The sequence below is a fragment of the Panulirus ornatus genome, chromosome 65 (assembly GCF_036320965.1).
Source record: "Panulirus ornatus isolate Po-2019 chromosome 65, ASM3632096v1, whole genome shotgun sequence".
In the NCBI taxonomy this organism is placed as follows: Eukaryota; Metazoa; Arthropoda; class Malacostraca; order Decapoda; family Palinuridae; genus Panulirus; species Panulirus ornatus.
The window spans coordinates 23,224,712-23,246,804 of record NC_092288.1 but is presented as its reverse complement, the minus strand read 5'-3'; the positions used below and the strand labels follow the sequence as shown (position 1 = coordinate 23,246,804).

The window sequence follows — 22,093 nt, the reverse complement described above, 5'->3', positions numbered from 1 at the left end:
AATCACATAATCAGGGCAGACACTAGAGAGAAATATAACAGTCATTTGATATACATCGAAGAGACGAAGTTAGGATGCCATTTGGTAAACACGTTTACCCTATTATCACTTACTCGATCAAACCACCTCACACCACATATCATCCTCAAACATCTCATTTCCAGCACATCCACCATCCTCCGCACAACTCTATCTATAGCCCACGCCTCGCAACCATATAACATTGTTGGAACCACTATTCCTTCAAACATATCCATTTTTGTTTTCCAAGATAATGTTTTCGACTTCCACACATTCTTCAGCGCTCCCAGAACTTTTGCCCCCTCCCCCACCCTATGATTCACTTCCGCTTCCATGGTTCCATCCGCTGCCAAATCCACTCCCAGATATCTAAAACACTTCACTTCCTTCAGTTTTTCTCCATTCAAACTTACCTCCCAATTGACTTGTCCCTCAATCCTACTGTACCTAATAACCTTGCTCTTATTCACATTTACTCTCAGCTTTCTTCTTTCACACACTTTACCATACTCAGTCACCAGCTTCTGCAGTTTCTCACACGAATCAGGCACCAGCGCTGTATCATCAGCGAACAACAACTGACTCACTTCCCAAGCTCTCTCATCCACAACACACTGCATACTTGCCCCTCTTTCCAAAACTCTTGCATTCACCTACCTCACAACCCCATCCATAAACAAATTAAACAACCATGGAGACATCACACACCCCTGCCGCAAACCTACATTCACTGAGAACCAGTCACTTTCCTCTCTTCCTACACGTACACATGCCTTACATTACATCTTCGATGAAAACTTCACTGCTTCCAACAACTTGCCTCCCGCACCATATATTCTTAATATCTTCCACAGAGCATCTCTGTCAACTCTAACATATGCCTTCTCCAGATCCATAAATGCTACATACAAATCCATTTGCTTTTCTAAGTATTTCTCATATACATTCTACAAAGCAAACACTTGATCCACACATCCTCTACCACTTCTGAAACCACACTGCTCTTCCTCAATATGATGCTATGTACATGCCTTCACCCTCTCAATCAATACCCTCCCATATAATTTCCCAGGAATACCCTCTCCTCCTTGTATTTTAACTTTCTAAAAGAGGAAACAGAAGGAGTCACGCGGGGAGTGCTCATCCTCCTCGAAGGCTCAGATTGGGGTGTCTAAATGTGTGTGGATGTAACCAAAATGAGAAAAAAGGAGAGATAGGTAGTATGTTTGAGGAAAGGAACCTGGATGTTTTGGCCCTGAGTGAAACGAAGCTCAAGGGTAAAGGCGAAGAGTGGTTTGGGAATGCCTTGGGAGTAAAGTCAGGGGTTAGTGAGAGGACAAGAGCAAGGGAAGCAGTAGCACTACTCCTGAAACAGGAGTGGTGGGAGTATGTGACAGAGTGTAAGAAAGTAAACTCTAGATTGATATGGGTAAAACTGAAAGTGGATGGTGAGAGATGGGTGATTATTGGTGCATATGCACCTAGGCATGAAAAGAAAGATCATGAGAGGCAAGTGTTTTGGGAGCAGCTGAATGAGTGTGTTAGTAGTTTTGATGCACGAGACCGGGTTATAGTGACGGGTGATTTGAATGCAAAGGTGAGTAATGTGGCAATTGAGGGAATAATTGGTGTACATGGGACGTTCAGTGTTGAAAATGGAAATGATGAAGAAATTGCAGATTTATGTGCTGAAAAAGGACTGGTGATTAGAAATACCTGGTTTAAAAAGAGAGATATACATAAGTATACGTATGTAAGTAGGAGAGATGGCCAGAGAGCGTTATTGGATTACGTGTTAATTGATAGGCACGCGAAAGAGAGACTTTTGGATGTTAATATGCTAAGAGGTGCAATTGGAGGGATGTCTCATCATTATCTTGTGGAGGCGAAGGTAAAGATTTGTAGAGGTTTTCAGAAAAGAAGAGAGAATGTTGGGGTGAAGAGAGTGGTGAGAGTAAGTGAGCTTGGGAGACTTGTGTGAGGAAGTACCAGGAGAGACTGAGTACAGAACGGAAAAAGGTGAGAACAAAGGAGGTAACGGGAGTGGGTGAGGAATGGGATGTATTTAGGGAAGCAGTGATGGCTTGCGCAAAAGATGCTTGTGGCATGAGAAGCGTGGGAGGTAGGCAGATTAGAAAGGGTAGTGAGTGGGGGGATGAAGAAGTAAGATTATTAGTGAAAGAGAAGAGAGAGGCATTTGGACGGTTTTTGCAGGGAAATAATGCAAATGAGTGGGAGATGTATAAAAGAAAGAGGCAGGAGGTAAAGAAAAAGGTAAAAGGGTTGAAAAAGGGGGCAAATGAGGGTTGGGGTGAGAGAGTATCATTAAATTTTAGGGAGAATAAAAAGATGTTTTGGAAGGAGGTAAATAAAGTGCGTAAGACAAGGGAACAAATGGGAACTTCAGTGAAGGGGGCTAATGGGGAGGTGATAACAAGTAGTGGTGATGTGAGAAGGAGATGGAGTAAGTATTTTGAAGGTTTGTTGAATGTGTTTGATGATAGAGTGGCAGATATAGGGTGTTTTGGTCGAGGTGGTGTGCAAAGTGAGAAGGTTAGGGAGAATGATTTGGTAAACAGAGAAGAGGTAGTAAAAGCTTTGTGGAAGATGAAAGCCGGCAAGGCAGCGGGTTTGGATGGTATTGTAGTGGAATTTATTAAAAAAGGGGGCGACTGTATTGTTGACTGGTTGGTAAGGTCATTTAATGTATGTATGGCTCATTGTGAGGTGCCTGAGGATTACCGGAATGCTTGCATAGTGCCATTGTACAAAGGGAAAGGGGATGAAAATGAGTGCTCAAATTACAGAGGTATAAGTAAGAGCAATGTGGTTTCAGATGTGGTAGATGATGTGTGGATCAGGTGTTTGCTTTGAAGAATGTATGTGAGAAATACTTAGAAAAGCAAATGGATCTGTATGTAGCACTTATGGATCTGGAGAAGGCATATGATAGTTGATAGAGATGCTCTGTGGAAGGTATAAAGAATATATGGTGTGGGAGGCAAGTTGTTAGAAGCAGTGAAAAGTTTTTATTGAGGATGTAAGGCATGTGTAAGTGTAGGAAGAGAGGAAAGTGATTGGTTCTCAGTGAATGTTGGTTTGCGGCAGGGGTGTGTGATGTCTCCATGGTTGTTTAATTCATTTATGGATGGGGTTGTTAGGTAGGTGAATGCAAGAGTTTTGGAAAGAGGGGCAAGTATGCAGTGTGTTGTGGATGAGAGAGCTTGGGAAGTGAGTCAGTTGTTGTTTCGCTGATGATACAGCGCTGGTGGCTGATTCATGTGAGAAACTGCAAAAGCTGGTGACTGAGTATGGTAAAACGTGTGAAAGAAGAAAGCTGAGAGTAAATGTGAATAAGAGCAAGGTTGTTAGGCACAGTAGGGTTGAGGGACAAGTCAACTGGGAGGTAAGTGTGAATGGAGATAAACTGGAGGAAGTGAAGTGTTTTAGGTATCTGAGAGTGGATTTGGCAGCGGATGGAACCATGGAAGCGGAAGTGAATCATAGAGTTGGGGAGGGGGCAAAAGTTTTGGGAGCGTTGAAGAATGTGTGGAAGTCGAGAACGGTATCTCGGAAAGCAAAAATGGGTATGTTTGAAGGAATAGTGGTTCCAACAATGTTATATGGTTGCGAGGCGTGAGCTATAGATAGAGTTGTGCGGAGGAGGGTGGATGTGCTGGAAATGAGATGTTTGAGGACAATATGTGGTGTGAGGTGGTTTGATCGAATAAGTAATAATAGGGTAAGAGAGATGTGTGGTAATAAAAAAAGCGTGGTTGAGAGAGCAGAAGAGGGTGTTTTGAAGTGGTCTGTCACATGGAGAGAATGAGTGAGGAAAGCTTGACCAAGAGGATATGTGTGTCGTAGGTGGAGGGAACGCGGAGAAGTGAGAGACGAAATTGGAGGTGGAAAGATGGAGTGAAAAAGATTTTGACTGATCGGGGCCTTAACGTGCAGGAGGGTGAAGGGCGTGCAAGGAATAGAGTGAATTGGAACGATGTGGTATACCAGGGTCAACGTGCTGTCAATGGATGGAACCAGGGCATGTGAAGCGTCTGGGGTAAACCATAGAAAGTTGTATGGGGCCTGGATGTGGAAAGGGAGCTGTGGTTTCGGTGTATTATACATGACAGCTAGAGACTGAGTGTGAACGAATGTGGCCTTTGTTTTCTTTTCCTAGCGCTATCTCGCGCACATGCGGGGGGTTGTTATTTCATGTGTGGCGGGATGGCGATGGGAACGAATAAAGGCAGAAAGTATGAATTATGTACATGTGTATATATGTAAATGTCTGTGTGTGTAAATATATGTATACGTTGAGATGTATAGGTTTGTATATTTGCGTGTGTGGACGTGTATGTATATACATGTGTATGTGGGTGGGTTGGGCCATTCTTTCGTGTTTCCTTGCGCTACCTCGCTGACGCGGGAGACAGCGACAAAGTAAAATGAATAAAAATATTTACACAGACATATACATATATACACATGTACATATTCATACTTACGGCCTTCATCCATCCTCGTCGCCACCGCGCCACACATGAAATGGCACCCCCCTCCCCCCACGCGCGCGCGCGAGGTAGCGCTAGGAAAAGACAACAAAGGCCACATTCGTTCACGCTCAGTCTCTAGCTGTCATGTGTAATGCACCGAAACCACAGGTCCCTTTCCACATCCGGGCCCCACAAAACTTTCCATGGTTTACCCCAGACGCTTCACATGCCCTGGTTCAATCCATTGACAGCACGTCGACCCTGGTATACCACATCGTTCCAGTTAACTCTATTCCTTGCACTTCTTTCACCCTGCTGGATGTTTAGGCCCCAATCGCTCAAAATCTTTTTCATTCCATCTTTCTACCTCCAGTTTGGTCTCCCACTTCTTTTCGTTTCCTCCACCTCTGACACATACATCCTCTTGGTCAATCTTTCCTCACTCATTCTCTCCATGTGACCAAACCATTTCAAAACACCCTCTTCTGATCTCTCAACCACACTTTTTATTACCACACATCTCTCTTACCCTATTACTGCTTACTTGATCAAACCACCTCACACCACATATTGTCCTCAAACATCTCATTTCCGGCACATCCACCCTCCGCACAACTCTACCCATAGCCCATACCTCACAACCGTATAACATTGTTGGAACCACTATTCCTTCAATCATGCCCATTTTTGCTTTCCGAGATAACGTTCTCGCCTTCCACATTCTTCAACGCTCCCAGAACATTCACCCCCTCCCCCACCCTATGACTCACTTCCGCTTCCTTGGTTCCATCCGCTGCTAAATCCACTCCCAGATATCTAAAGCACTTCACTTCCTCCAATTTTTCTCTCTTCAAACTTATCTCCCAATTGACTTATCCCTCAACCCTAGTGGACCTAATAACCTTGCTCTTATTCATATTTACTCTCAGCTTTCTTCTTTCACACACTTTACCAAACTCAGTCACCAACTTATGCAGTTTCTCACCCGAATCAGCCACCAGCGCTGTATCATCAGCGAACAACAACTGACCAACTTCCCAAGCCCTCTCATTCCCAACAGACTGCATACTTACCCCCCTCTCCAAAACTCTTGCATTCACCTCCCAAACAACCCCATCCATAAACAAATTAGACAACCATGGAGATATCACGCATCCCTGCCGCAAACCGACATTCACTGAGAAACAATTACTTTCCTCTCTTCCTACTCGTTCACATACCTTACATCCTTGATAAAAAGCTTTCACTGCTTTTAGCAAATTGCCTCCCACACCATATATTCTTAATACCTTCCACAGAGCATCTCTATCAACTCTATCATATGCCTTCTCCAGATCCATAAATGCTACATACAAATCCATCTGTTTTTCTAAATATTTCTCACATACATTCTTCAAAACAAAACACCTGATCCATACTTCCTCTACCATGTCTGAAACCACACTGCTCTTCCCCAATCTGATGCTCTGTACATGCCTTTACCCTCTCAATCATTACCCTCCCATATAATTTTCCAGGAATACTCAACAAACTAATACCTTTGTAATTTGAGCACTCATCTTTATTCCCTTTTCCTTTGTACAATGGCACTATGCACGCATTCCGCCAATCCTCAGGCACCTCATTATGAACCATACATACATTAGATAACCTTACCAACCAATCAACAATACAGTCAACCCCTTTCTTGATAAATTCCATTGCAATATCTTCCAAACCTGCTGCCTTGCCGGCTTTCATCTTTCGCATAGCTTTCACTACCTCATCTCTGTTTACCATACCATTCTCCCTGACCCTCTCACTTTGCACACCACCTTGATCAAAACACCCTATATCTGCCACTCTATCATCGAACACGTTCAACAAACCTTCAAAATACTCACTCCATCTCCTTCTCACATCACCACTACTTGTTATCACCTCCCCATTAGCCCTCTTCACCGATGTTCCCATTTGTTCCCTTGGCTTACGCACTTTATCTACCTCCTTCCAAAACATCTTTTTATTCTCCGTAAAATTTCATGATGTTCTCTCACCCCAACTCTCATATATAAGTATAACTGATAAAAGAACAGGGCACTAAAGTGCACAGCATTATCAATTCTTTTTTTTATATATATATTTTCTTTCGATGGCCAATGAATAATCCTCCTCCTCATTACTGAAGCAGAGCGAGGTCGGTCAATCGGAGGGGCCGCTGGCTCACAGACGAGCTAATAGTACCCGAGCGTCCTTGGTTCCGAGGGCTGCGGTGCGACTACCTGAACGCCTCGGCCTCGACCTAGTGAGTCTTTGGAAAAGTTCTCGATTGAGTGTGGCTTGACCTGGGTGGTAGTTTGATATATATATATATATATATATATATATATATATATATATATATATATATATATATATATATATATATATTTTTTTTTTTTTTTTCTTTTTTTTTTTGCTTTGTCGCTGTCTCCCGCGTTTGCGAGGTAGCGCAAGGAAACAGACGAAAGAAATGGCCCAACCCACCCCCATACACATGTATATACATACGTCCACACACGCAAATATACATACCTACACAGCTTTCCATGGTTTACCCCAGACGCTTCACATGCCCTGGTTCAATCCATTGACAGCACGTCAACCCCGGTATACCACATCATTCCAATTCACTCTATTCCTTGCACGCCTTTTATCCTCCTGCATGTTCAGGCCCCGATCACTCAAAATCTTTTTCACTCCATCTTTCCACCTCCAATTTGGTCTCCCACTCCTCCTCGATCCCTCCACCTCTGCCACATATATCCTCTTGGTCAATCTTTCCCCACTCATTCTCTCCATGTGACCAAACCATTTCAAAACACCCTCTTCTGCTCTCTCAACCACACTCTTTTTATTTCCACACATCTCTCTCACCCTTACATTACTTACTCGATCAAACCACCTCACACCACATATTGTCCTCAAACATCTCATTTCCAGCACATCCACCCTCCTGCGCACAACTCTATCCATAGCCCACGCCTCGCAACCATACAACATTGTTGGAACCACTATTCCTTCAAACATACCCATTTTTGCTTTCCGAGATAATGTTCTCGACTTCCACATATTCTTCAAGGCTCCCAGAATTTTCGCCCCCTCCCCCACCCTATGATTCACTTCCGCTTCCATGGTTCCATCCGCTGCCAGATCCACTCCCAGATATCTAAAACACTTCACTTCCTCCAGCTTTTCTCCATTCAAACTTACCTCCCAATTGACTTGACCCTCAACCCTGCTGTACCTAATAACCTTACTCTTATTCACATTTACTCTTAACTTTCTTCTTTCACACACTTTACCAAACTCAGTCACCAGCTTCTGCAGTTTCTTACATGAATCAGCCACCAGCGCTGTATCATCAGCGAACAACAACTGACTCACTTCTCAAGCTCTCTCATCCACAACAGACTGCATACTTGCCCCTCTTTCCAAAACTCTTGAATTCACCTCCCTAACAACCCCATCCATAAACAAATTAAATAACCATGGAGACATCACACACCCCTGCCGCAAACCTACATTCACTGAGAACCAATCACTTTCCTCTCTTCCTACACGTACACATGCCTTACATCCTCGATAAAAACTTTTCACTGCTTCTAACAACTTGCCTCCCACACCATATATTCTTAATACCTTCCGCAGAGCATCTCTATCAACTCTATCATATGCCTTCTCCAGATCCATAAATGCTACATACAAATCCATTTGTTTTTCTAAGTATTTCTCGTATACATTCTTCAAAGGAAACACCTGATATATATACACACAAGTTTTCTATGCAGAGTGTGTTGCGGAGTTTTGTTGGGAAGTGGGGTGTGCGAAGGGAAGGGTTTAACGCACTTGATTCGAGCTTTGTGTCGGGTATAACGCACTTCACCCAGGGCAAACGACCACTTGTAATAATAGACAAGGTTTACATATTGGTCTCGGCCGAACCTAGATGGCAATCAGATCGAGTGGCCATAAACGGATACACAATACTTAATGAAAATGGTGGCAAGATGGCAATAGGGAGCATTGTACCATACATCAAAAACACGCGTCGACAAATGCTTTTCTTTATATATATATATATATATATATATATATATATATATATATATATATATATATATATATATGTATGTATTGTACGAAGATGAATATCTACGCAAATATATACAATACAAAATTAGAAAGAAAAACGCAGGCAAAAAATACAAAATTAGAAAGAAAAACGCAGGCAAAAAATACAAAATTGGAAAGAAAAACGAAGGCAAAAAATACAAAATTAGAAAGAAAAACGCAGGCAAAAAATACAGAATTAGAAAAAAAACACGCAGGCAAAAAATACAAAATTAGAAAGAAAAACGCAGGCAAAAAATACAAAATTAGAAAAAAAACACGCAGGCAAAAAATACAAACTTAGAAAGAAAAACGCAGGCAAAAATACAAAATTAGAAAGAAAAACGCAGGCAAAAGATACAAAATTAGAAAGAAAAACGCTGGCAAAGCCTAGCTTACAATATGGTAGCTTTCTTGCCAATGTAGGCTCACCCTCCTAACCTAGCCCAGCCGACGTAAGACTCACTCTCCTAACCTAACCTAACCTAACCTAGTCTAGCCAACGTAAACTCACTCTCCTGACCTAGCCTAGCCAACGAAGTATCACTCCTGACCTAGCCTAGCCAACGCAGTATCACTCCTAACCTAGCCTAGCCAACAAAGACTCACTCTCCTAACCTAGCCTAGCCGACGTAAGCATCACTTTCCTAACCTAGCCTAGCCAACGTAAGGATCACTCTCCTAACCTAGCCTAGCCAACGAAGGATCACTCTCCTAACCTAGCCTAGTCGTAGCCATTAACAAAGCCAGTAAAGTATGGTCTTTCTTACATATAGAAAAGTCCTGAATGTCATAATACAGAGACTTGCTTATATAAATCATTACCAAAATGCGCGTATTTATGACGTATACTGGAAACCCTAATCAAACCAATTATCTTTTGAAACTTTCATTGCAATCAAATCTGTGTTTCCGTTTAAGCAAACACATCGAGCTGTGTTGTTTGATCTGTTAACCTGTACTGTAAAAGCTGATCTGCATTATACAAACATGATTTTTTTCTCCCTCTTTAAGATATTTATGTGGGCACCCAAGACAAAGAGAATTGTAACGGACTGAAAGGTAATAGCGATGAATACATCTGCAAGACACTAAGCAATTATGAAATAGGATATGTTCGAAATAGGCCGGACAACACGTCTAGCTAGATACAATCACCAATAAACCCTCTTGATTTGCCGCTTTCTCTTGGACATCTCCCAATCACACGCACTCCTTCCCTGCTGGCAACACTCATACCTCTCTCCTTCACAAGCTTAGAGTCGTTGCTAAATGAGTCTTTGGGTCTAGTAGATCGACTGATTGTCATCTCGGGCGTGCGAGGGAACCTGCAGTAGTGGCGTGAGGATAACGACACCTCGTTGCCTCGAACCAACTAGGCGATGGAACTCGTGGAATGTTGACAGCAACACAAGGGATGACGAGTCGTGTACAGGGTAGCAACGGTGATGTAAACAGGACGTCTGATGCCGTCGCACGGGGTTGTCGGCAGATGGTAACTTGTGACGTCGGTGGAATACCGTCGGTGAGCTAAGCAGAGCTGGGAGGCGTTGAGAACAGCGTCAGTGAGCTGGAAAGCGTTGAGAACAGCGTCAGTGAGCTGGACAGAGCTGGGAGGCGTTGAGAACAGCGTCAGTGAGCTGGACAGAGCTGGGAGGTGTTGAGAGCAGCGTCAGTGAGCTGGAGAGCTGGAAGGCGTTGAGAACAGCGTCAGTGAGCTGGAGAGAGCTGGGAGGCGTTGAGAGCAGCGTCAGTGAGCTGGAGAGAGCTGAGAGGCGTTGAGAACAGCGTCAATGAGCTGGACATAGCTAGGAGGTGTTGAGAGCAGCGTCAGTGAGCTGGAGAGAGCTGGGAGGCGTTGAGAGCAGCGTCAGTGAGCTGGAGAGAGCTGAGAGGCGTTGAGAACAGCGTCAATGAGCTGGACATAGCTAGGAGGCGTTGAGAGCAGCGTCAGTGAGCTGGAGAGAGCTGGGAGGCGTTGAGAGCAGCGTCAGTGAGCTGGAGAGAGCTTGGAGGTGTTGAGAGCAGCGTCAGTGAGCTGGAGAGAGCTGAGAGGCGTTGAGAACAGCGTAAGTGAGCTGGACAGAGCTGGGAGTAGTTGAGAACAGCGTCAGTGAGTTGGAGAGAGCTGGGAGGCGTTGAGAACAGCGTCAGTGAGCTGGAGAGAGCTGGGAAGCGTAGAGAACAGCATCAGTGAGCTGGACAGAGCTAGGAGGCGTTGAGAGCAGCGTCAGTGAGCTGGACAGAGCTGGGAGGCATTGAGAACAGCGTCAGGGAGCTGAACAGAGCTGGGAGGTGTTGAGAGCAGCGTCAGTGAGCTGGACAGAGGTGGGAGGTGTTGAGACCAGCGTCAGTGAGCTGGAGAGAGCTGGGAGGCGTTGAGAGTAGCGTCAGTGAGCTGGACAGAGCTAGGAGGCGTTGAGAGCAGCGTCAGTGAGCTGGACAGAGCTGGGAGGCGTTGAGAGCAGCGTCAGTGAGCTGAATAGAGCTGGGAGGCGTTGAGAGCAGCGTCAGTGAGCTGGATAGAGCTGGAAGGCGTTGAGAACAGCGTCAGTGAGCTGGAGAGAGCTGGGAGGCGTTGAGAACAGCGTCAGTGAGCTGGAGAGAGCTGGGAGGCGTTGAGAACAGCGTCAGTGAGCTGAACAGAGCTGGGAGGTGTTGTAAGGAGCGTCAGTGAGCTGTAGAGAGCTGGGAGGCGTTGAGAGCAGCGTCAGTGAGCTGGAGAGAGCTGGGAGGCGTTGAGAACAGCGTCAGTGAGCTGAACAGAGCTGGGAGGCTTTGAGAGGAGCGTCAGTGAGCTGGATAGAGCTGGGAGGCGTTGAGAGCAGCGTCAGTGAGCTGGGCAGAGCTGGGAGGTGTTGAGAGCGGCGTAAGTGAGCTGGACAGAGCTGGGAGGCGTTTAGAACAGCGTCAGCGAGCTGGAGAGCTGGAAGGCGTTGAGAGCAGCGTCAGTGAGCTGGAGAGAGCTGGGAGGCGCTGAGAGCAGCGTCAGTGAGCTGGGAAGCGTCATGTAGAGTGAGCATCTGCTGTGTGAGGGGGCGCGCGCCCGGGATGTTACCTTATCTCCATACTGGACTCCCGACACTTCCCCAGGGGCTGCGTTGGTCCTTATCAACCATACGCGCTTACGCCGACATCCTCTAACGCCGTCTTTCACGTAGACTCGTTAGATGTTGACCTTTCTCTCTATTTTTTGTTGTGAGTGTTGTGTTTCTGTAGACGTAGTTTGGCCCGTCTGTCATAGCTGCACTACTTTCGTCGTCACAGACGAGAAAGCTCTTCAGCTGTGGTTCCCAGGTGGAGGGAGGATATGCGTACCACTGGGTGTAGACGAGAGCCTAGTGGTACACTAGTGGTACGCATTGTAGCGGTGCTTGGAGTGCCACTCAAATGCAAAAAAAGGGTAATACATTTTCACGTTCATAAACCTTAGATATATTCAAGTCCAGAGTGTGATCATAAGTGTACAGCCAGACTGCGAACCACTGTTGTGTAGGGTCCAATTTGGCTATGGACAACCATTACATGTACACTCATAGACCCAGTCTACTGTACAACCCTGATGCTCTTCAGTCTACCCGAAAACTTCTTGCTACTTCCACCTCACGGAATGGACAGAGCCCAGCAGTAGAGAAGTAAGTGATCATTGAAGCATCGTGAGTAGGTATGTATAGATGATGATACAGTCGCTACAACCATTACATGTACACTCATAGACCCAGTCTACTGTACAACCCTGATGCTCTTCAGTCTACCCGAAAAATTCTTGCTACTTCCACCTCACGGAATGGACAGAACCCAGCAGTAAAGAGGTAAGTGATCACTGGAGCATCGTGAGGAGGTATGTAAAGATAATACAGTCGCTACAACCATTACATGTACACTCATAGACCCAGTCTTCTGTACAACCCTGATGCTCTTCAGTCTACCCGAAAAATTCTTGCTACTTCCACCTCACGGAATGGACAGAGCCCAACAGTAGAGAGGTAAGTGATCATTGGAGCATCGTGAGGAGGTATGTAAAGATGATAATACAGTCGCTACAGTCTGGATAATACAGTCTGGGAGATACAGGAAGTTCTATGTCCATTTCAGATCGAGTTAGCCACACTCCCGCCCGACTGGGAGGCGTCCGCTGACCTACTCTGGCGTCTCCATACCCGCAGGCAACACGTCCAGGAGGTAAACCAAAAGCCTGCATAAAGTAAACTAGTTCTGTCATAAGGTAAACCCATCAGTTAAACGAACGATAAAGTAAAAAGGGAAACTAACACCCACATTAGGTACAAAAACATGTTACATATGGTAAACTAATGTTTACTCCGAGTAAACTAAAACTCGAACAAATGACACCGAACACAAAGTAAACTAGTATGTTCATGGCATTCTGCGTAGAGTAAACTATTGATCACACCTGGTAAACAAAAAGCTATGCGAGGTAAACTAACATCAAGTTGAGCTAACTTCACAAAAAGTGAACTGACAGACACCATAGGTAAACTATAATCTTAGGAAGTAAACCAAGTAGTTACAAGAGTTAAGCTATCATCTCAAGGTCAGTAAACTGTGTAAGGTAAATGAACATCCTTGTACAACAGTGTACGGCAATATCTTCACAAGGTAAACTAACATCGCAAGTGTAAACTTATATCTTGACTAGGAAAACATCTATTCAATAGGTAAATGCGTATATCTCTAAGATAGTTTACCTTAGGTAAACTAATATCCCCTAAGGTAAACTAACATCGAAAAGTTAACGAAATACATTTATAAGGTAAACTCATATTTCCATGAAGTCACCCAACACCTTTCTAAGGAAGAGTAACATCGTCACACTTCCACAAGATGTACTGTCTCCATAAGGTAAACTAACACCTTCACAAGGTAGGCTAACATCTCCATGACGTAAACCAACATTTCTATAAGTTAACTCACATCTCTATAAGGTAGACTAATATCTCCATATGGTAAACGGGTATCACAAGATAAACTATCTCCACAAAAGTAAACTGACGTCTCCACAAGGTAAACTAACATCTCCAGAAGGCAAACTATCGTATCCACAGGGTAAACTAACATCACAAGTTAAGCCTACCCTCCACAAGGTAAGTCAACATCCCCATACGGCAGACTAACACCTCCATTAGGTAAACTAACGCTTCCAGGAGGTAAACTAGCTCCCCATAAGGTAAACTAACACCTCCATGAGTTAAACTAACTCCATGAGGTGAACTAACATCTCCATGAGGTAAAGAAAACCTCCGTGAGGTAAACTAACACCTCCATAACGTAAACTTAACACCCTAACACCTTCAAAAGGTAGACTAACGCATCCATAAAGGTAAACCTAACACTTCCCTAAGGTAAACTAACACCTCCATGATGTAAACTAATACCTCCATGAAGTAAACTAACTTATAGACCAGCTGGGGAAAGTTCGTGGTAGGAGGGAGGGACTTTTCCCTTAATAGATGATATAAAAGATGGTTCAGGTATGATGGAGACGACCCTTATGGGGGTAAAAATGGGGGATTGGCAGGTCATGGTAACTGGTTCTTCCCCTCCTTCCCCAGGTGTGCCGGAGGGAAGGGCTGGATGTCCCCAAGGGTGACTACCAGGCCAACGCGTGGGAGTTCCTCATCAACAAGGAGCACCATCTGGTCTGGTGCAACGTCTTCAAGGCCGCCTCCTCCAGCTGGTTCTGGAACTTCAACCTTCTGGCGGGCTACAGCGAGGGGCACCTTCTGTCGTCGGCCATCGCCCCCGTGGAGCTGGCACGCAAGAAGTACCCCAGGTGAGGACGCTCTGGCCTCTCTCAAAGACCATGACAAGGATCAAAGAAAAAGGGAAATCAAAGAAAACGTATAAAGAAGAGGTTTTTAGAGGGACACTGAGAGTCCTAGTTTCGAAAGTGAGGTATTTGGCTTTTTCTTCACTTATCGTTGAGTCTCTGGTGTAGGGAAGATATAGCGTCACCAGTTTAAAGTTTCAGCAGCGTTTGGTGTCAACAAATTTATACAGTGTCAGCGTTTTATGGCGCTAGATTCTTGATGCTCCCTTCCGCTATAATTTTCTATGCTTTTGTTCTTAGGTCTCTAGCGCATTATATCTTTCTCTCTCACTGTCCCTCTTTTTATCTATCTTTCCTTCTCTATTTACATTTCTCTTTCAAAGCCTAATCGACCGCGACAATGCCAAGCTAAGTTTGTAAACATGCACTCATAACCAACCCAGCCACCAGACTTGGACGTTGTACTATCCCGCCTGATGGGCTAATTATGAGAGCCGACATAACCCATTACACACTGAGCACTAACCATGTGTCCATCTCTCTCATGCCAGACCCACGAAGGAGGAGTTACAAGCCGTCCTACAGGAGTCGCCAGCACCTCTGTCCTTCATGATCACCAGACATCCGCTGGTGCGTCTTGTCTCTGGCTACAGGTGAGTCTCCTTCCTTCTCCTACCCTCACACCACTCCTCTTATGTTTATGTTGTTTCTAGCTGTAGTTGCCCTATCCTTCCCTGCTTCACTCTCTGTGTCTCCTTCCATCCTTCGCTCAAGATGGTGTCCCATGCAGAAGCTAAGGTTCGAGTCTCTTCTTTTCTGTTATCAATATTTCCTTTTTTCTATCCCCTCACATCTGCCTCAGTTTCCTGTCACCTTCCACTTCGTGATTTGTTTCTCTTCTCTTTATTCTGCCTCGAAAGTGTCACACATCTCACTTGGTTCCTTCAAATACTGATAATGGGCTATCAAGCTGGGCATCCACACTCGCGCAATGCTTCTATTTAGGTTGGCTATCTCTCACTACAGTAGGCTAAGGACGTGGGGTCCCGTAGACCAGTTGTCCAGACCTCACCTTTCAGTCTGATGATTAATCATATTACCCCACGACCATTTTTACGGGGGGGCTCCTGCAGCTTCAAGGCTGCTGCACTACGATCAGTAGTGGGATATGGTGGACACATTTTGGAATGAGAAATGCCTCAAAGAGAACTCACTTCCTTTCCTCCACTAATGAGTCGACGCCATGACTTTCCTGTAACGCAACAATTATCATGTCGGGTGTCTGTAGCCTCCTCAATCTCCTCTCTCTCTCTTTCTTTTTCGTTTTCATCACAGGAACAAGATCCTGCCAGGCAACAGCCTGTACGCCCCCTTCTTCAAGAAGATCTACCGTCGCTACAAGGCCCTGGGTCCACCTGTGGCTCGAACTGCGAAGAATGGCAAGAACCCACCCAAAGGATCGACGTCGCCCTCCTTCAGGCAGTTCGTGCAGTATATCCTGGACGAGGAGGAGACAGGCCAGGCCCTCGACATGCACTGGATCCCACAGTCCAGGTTTTGCACGCCTTGCCTCGTCAACTTCACCGTCTTTGCTAAGGTCATTGGACTGTGTTGGTGTGGACGGTGGATCATGCAATCACATATACATGTTGTCTTGTAAAGGGGGTTGTGGTAGCGAGTGGGTGAGGTTCAGGGTGGGTTGAGGGGGTTGCAACACCATCTGGACTTGATGTCCGAGTGATTATGATACGATTAAGAAGGGGGATTAACGCCTCGACTTGAGGAATTATGATAGGATTAAGAAGAGGGATTAACGCCTCGACTTGAGGAATTATGATAGGATTAAGAAGAGGGATTAACGCCTCGACTTGAGGAATTATGATAGGATTAAGAAGAGGGATTAACGCCCCGACTAGAAGAGAGGGAATCGTCATACTTGAAAGAAGGTGAACGAGATCTCAAATGAACACGATGTGGTTGAGGCAGAGAACACGGTATGTTGATCAAACAGAGACGAAAATGCAGGGAGGACATGTCAATGCAGAGAGGAAGGGAAACTTATATTTCTTAGAACTAACATAAAGATATTAAGACAACATCATGGGATATTAGACATCATGGGATATCAAGACAACACCATGGGATATTAAGACAACATGGGATATCAAGACATCATGGGATATTAAGACAACATCATGGGATATTAAGACAACACGACGGGATATTAAGACAACATCATGGGATATCAAGACAACACGACGGGATATTAAGACAACATCATGGGATATTAAGACATCATGGGATATCAAGACAACACGACGGGATATTAAGACAACATCATGGGATATTAAGACATCATGGGATATTAAGACAACACGACGGGATATTAAGACAACATCATGGGATATTAAGACATCATGGGATATTAAGACAACACGACGGGATATTAAGACAACATCATGGGATATTAAGACATCATGGGATATTAAGACAACACGACGGGATATTAAGACAACATCATGGGATATTGTAACTCGCTTTGGTGTACGTGGCACATGTGAACGTCATGATGGGTGTGTGTACTTGAGAGTGTGAGGGGCAGACACCATGATAACACTGATGGGTGGTGATGGGTGGTGATGGGTGGTGATGGGAGGAGCAGACACCATGATAACACTGATGGGTGGTGATGGGTGGTGATGGGAGGTGATGGGTGGTGATGTGAGGGGCAGACACCATGATAACACTGATGGGTGGTGATGGGTGGTGATGGGTGGTGATGGGTGGTGATGGGAGGTGATGGGTGGTGATGGGAGGTGATGGGTGGTGATGGGAGGTGATGGGTGGTGATGTGAGGGGCAGACACCATGATAACACTGATGGGTGGTGATGGGAGGTGATGGGTGGTGATGTGAGGGGCAGACACCATGATAACACTGATGGGTGGTGATGGGTGGTGATGGGTGGTGATGGGCGGTGATGGGAGGAGCAGACACCATGATAACACTGATGGGTGGTGATGGGTGGTGATGGGAGGTGATGGGAGGTGATGTGAGGGGCAGACACCATGATAACACTGATGGGTGGTGATGGGTGGTGATGGGAGGTGATGGGTGGTGATGTGAGGGGCAGACACCATGATAACACTGATGGGTGGTGATGGGTGGTGATGGGAGGTGATGGGTGGTGATGGGTGGTGATGGGAGGTGATGGGTGGTGATGGGAGGTGATGGGTGGTGATGGGAGGTGATGGGCGGTGATGGGAGGGGCAAACACCATGATAACACTGATGGGAGGTGATGGGTGGTGATGGGAGGTGATGGGCGGTGATGGGAGGGGCAAACACCATGATAACACTGATGAGGGGTGATGGGTGGTGATGGGAGGTGATGGGTGGTGATGGGAGGGGCAAACACCATGATAACACTGATGAGGGGTGATGGGTGGTGATGGGAGGTGATGGGTGGTGAAGGGTGGTGATGGGTGGTGATGGGAGGGGCAAACACCATGATAACACTGATGGGTGGTGATGGGTGGTGATGGGAGGTGATGGGTGGTGAAGGGTGGTGATGGGCGGTGATGGGAGGGGCAGACACCATGATAACACTGATGGGAGGTGATGGGTGGTGATGGGAGGTGATGGGTGGTGATGGGAGGTGATGGGTGGTGATGGGAGGTGATGGGTGGTGAAGGGTGGTGATGGGAGGGGCAAACACCATGATAACACTGATGGGGGGTGATGGGTTGTGATGGGAGGTGATGGGTGGTGAAGGGTGGTGATGGGCGGTGATGGGAGGGGCAGACACCATGATAACACTGATGGGAGGTGATGGGTGGTGATGGGCGGGGCAAACACCATGATAACACTGACACCCTGATATCCTTGCAGGTGGAGACACTACAGGAGGACGCCAACTACGTTATCTTCACCTCAGGTAAGCGGCCCGCCGCTCCGCGCGCCTCCCCTGGGCCAGTGTGTCTCATGCCACCAGCAGGGTACACTGGCCCGAGTGACAGGTTATCCATGTGGTCCACATCGGTGTTGATGTGAGCAGGATCACTTTAACGTTGTGAGTTGTTGGAGCAAGAGTGTCAGACGACCGTGAGTGTGTCCTTCATCCTTCCTTGAACCCCTGACTGCGTCCTTGTGTCCTTAACGTACCCCTGATTCCAAACGCCAATGCTAAACCCCTTTTTTTTTCCCCTAACTATCAGGGTGTCCCTGATCTTCACAGCGGGTCGAACACCATCATCTTCTCGTCCTCTTCTACCTTAATGCCTCCCTCAGTGTCCCTAAGACGCCCCCTGAACTTCTTTAAAATCCCTCCCCGCCTCTCCCTCCCCACCCCACGACATCGCACTATTGTTTCCCCAGCGCACAGAAGTCCCAGCGACTCCCACAGCACTACTCTAGTCCCTTAGACATTCCCAGAAGTCCCAGGGACTCCCACAGCATTTCTTTAGTCCCGCAGACATTCCCAGAGGTCCCAGGGACTCCCACAGCATTTCTCTAATCCCTCAGACATTCCCAGAAGTCCCAGGGATTCCCATAACATTACTCTAGTCCCTCAGACATTCCCAGAAGTCCTAGAGACTCCCACAACATTTCTCTAGTCCCTCAGACATTCCCAGAAGTCCCAGGACTCCACAGCATTACTCCAGTCACTCAGACGTTCCTAGAAGTCCCAGGGACTAGGGACTCCCACAGCATTACTCTACTCCCTCAGACATTCCCAGAAGTCCCAGGGACTCCCACAGCACTACTCTAGTCCCTCAGACATTCCTAGAAGTCCCAGGGACTCCCACAGCATTACTCCAGTCCCTAAGACGTTCCTAGAAGTCCCAGGGACTTCCACAGCATTGCTCTAGTCCCTCAGACATTCCCAGAAGTCCCAGGGACTTCCACAGCATTACTCCAGTCCCTCAGACATTCCCAGAAGTCCCAGGGACTCCCACATTATTGCTCTAGTCCCTCAGACCTTCCCAGAAGTCCCAGGGACTCCCACAGCATTACTCTAATCCCTCAGACATTCCCAAAAAGTAACAGGAACTCCCACAGCATTTCTCTAATCCCTCAGACATTCCCAGAGGTCCCAGGGACTCCCATAGCATTACTCCAGTCCCTCAGACATTCCCAGAAGTCCCAGGGACTCCCACAGCATTACTCTAGTCCCTCAGACATTCCCAGAAGTCCCAGGGACTTCCACAGCATTACTCTAATCCCTCAGACATTTCCAGAGGTCCCAGGGAGTCCTATAGCATTACTCCAGTCCCTCAGACATTCCCAGAAGTCCCAGGGACTCCCACAGCATTACTCTAATCCCTCAGACATTTCCAGAAGACCCAGGGACTCCCACAGCATTACTCCAGTCCCTCAGACATTCCCAGAAGTCCCAGGGACTCCCACAGCATTACTCCAGTCCCTCAGACATTCCCAGAAGTCCCAGGGACTCCCACAGCATTACTCTAGTCCCTCAGACATTCCCAGAAGTCCCAGGGACTTCCACAGCATTACTCTAATCCCTCAGACATTTCCAGAGGTCCCAGGGAGTCCTATAGCATTACTCCAGTCCCTCAGACATTCCCAGAAGTCCCAGGGACTCCCACAGCATTACTCTAATCCCTCAGACATTTCCAGAAGACCCAGGGACTCCCACAGCATTACTCCAGTCCCTCAGACATTCCCAGAAGTCCCAGGGACTCCCACAGCATTACTCCAGTCCCTCAGACATTCCTAGAAGTTCCAGGGACTTCCACAGCATTTCTCTAGTCCCTCAGACATTCCCAGAAGTCCCAGAGATACGCTGGAGGTGTCCTCACAGAGAGCGCGCGCCCCCCGGAGCAACAGAAGGCCTGACCGCATGTCCTCTTCCCCCACAGGAATCGACAAGGTGATAAGTCCCAAGATTATCAACCGCTCTCTGGGTGTGTCCACAGACACCTTGACACGCCAGCTGCTCTGCCAGCTCTTACCCTCGCAGATGGAGGCGCTCCTCCAGCTGTACAGACTGGACCTCCAGCTGTTTGACTACGAGGCCGCCAGCTTCCGGAACTGCACCAGCCCCTGACAGCAGCTGGTGGTGGTGGTGGCGCCTTGTGGAATCATCTCGTACCTACGCCAACGAGGGCGTCTGGTGCCAAGGTTTTCTGTGCAATCCTGACGGTGGCCTAATTCCTCCTGACGGTGGCCCACTTCCTCCTGACGGTGGCCTACTTCCTCCTGACGGTGGCCCACTTCCTCCTGACGGTGGCCTACTTTCCTCCTGACGGTGGCCCACTTCCTCCTGACGGTGGTCTACTTCCTCCTGACGGTGGTCTACTTCCTCCTGACGGTGGTCTACTTCCTCCTGACGGTGGTCCACTTCCTCCTGACGGGTGGCCCACTTCCTCCTGACGGTGGCCCACTTCCTCCTGACGGTGGCCCACTTCCTCCTGACGGTGGCCCACTTCCTCCTGACGGTGGCCCACTTCCTCCCGACGGTGGCCCACTTCCTCCTGCACCGTACCACCCTCACCACGTTCATGTTGCGTGGCCCAACTCCTGGCCATTGGGGCCACTAAAGGGCCACTATCATGGAGAGGGACACATCCCTCGAAGACTGATGTCACGCAAGACGTAGTTTCCACTAAGTCTACCTTGTATTTCGTCTAATTCTAAATCTAATTTGCGGTAAGGCGACGCTTGTGGTTATGATAAAAGGTCGTGCGATGGGGTAAACATTCGCCATTATTGGCACAGGTCGGGTGTGTGTGTGCTCAGAGTGCCATTATCGGCACGGGTCGGGTGGGTGTGTGCTCAAAGTGCCATTATCGGCACGGGTCGGGTAGGTGTGTGTGCTCAAAGTGCCATTATCGGCACGGGTCGGGTGGGTGTGTGCTCAAAGTGCCATTATCGGCACGGGTCGGGTGGGTGTGTGCTCAAAGTGCCATTATCGGCACGGGTCGGGTGGGTGTGTGCTCAAAGTACCATTATCGGCACAGGTCGGGTGGGTGTGTGCTCAAAGTACCATTATCGGCACAGGTCGGGTGGGTGTGTGTGCTCAAAGTGCCATTATCGGCACGGGTCGGGTGGGTGTGTGCTCAAAGTGCCAGTATCGGCACAGGACGCCCTGAGTATCTATAGTGTAGTGAGTTCTTGGGTTGGTATGTGTGTTGTGTACCATGTCATGAAATACATCTCAAAGCAAAATACAATTCATGCACTAATCAGACATTCATAAACTAGAATGTTATATATATATATGTAATTGCTTAGTTTCTGACTATTTTTGTATGTCCTTTTTATAGTTTACTCATCTTGGACTAAATATTTCCCAGAAAGCAAGCAATAATCGACTCCTTCATAGATGTTGAAATGAATACCGACTGTGTTGGTGGCTCTGTGATAACCCTCATATAGAATACTGAAATAAAATTATATTAGTTACCTCTCGTTTAGATATTTACCATTTTCTTCTTTGGCATCAAAGAAAATGTCTATATTTAAGGGAGACTCAGTCGATTTTAGTCGACTCACTCGAGAGAGAAGTGTCGAAGGTAATTCACCTATTTGTACAGTATGAGGCAGAAATTAGGACGAGGAGTGGAAGGATTTGAGGGGAATAATGCTTTGAATGTGCAGGCAGAACGTGTGGAATAGGAGAGGTGGTAAATC

The 22,093-nt window shown here is 46.8% G+C and overlaps 1 protein-coding gene across 9 annotated transcripts in view; it reads left to right on the top strand.

The window, feature by feature from the left end:
* The window catches only part of LOC139746610 (carbohydrate sulfotransferase 9-like), a 36,596-nt gene extending 14,731 nt beyond the window's left edge, over positions 1-21,865 (top strand). For 5 of the 9 annotated variants that reach the window (XM_071658020.1, XM_071658021.1, XM_071658022.1 and 2 more), the window contains 7 exons: positions 6,685-6,801; positions 12,744-12,830; positions 14,222-14,442; positions 14,991-15,092; positions 15,775-16,036; positions 18,329-18,374; positions 20,320-21,865. In XM_071658020.1, coding sequence (XP_071514121.1) covers positions 6,685-6,801; positions 12,744-12,830; positions 14,222-14,442; positions 14,991-15,092; positions 15,775-16,036; positions 18,329-18,374; positions 20,320-20,507 — 1,023 coding nt within the window. In that variant the 3' untranslated portion in view covers positions 20,508-21,865. The remainder of the gene's footprint in view (positions 1-6,684; positions 6,802-12,743; positions 12,831-14,221; positions 14,443-14,990; positions 15,093-15,774; positions 16,037-18,328; positions 18,375-20,319) is intronic. The other 4 variants (XM_071658026.1, XM_071658023.1, XM_071658027.1 and 1 more) reach the window with 2 other exon arrangements.
* The last annotated feature ends 228 nt before the right edge of the window (positions 21,866-22,093 follow it).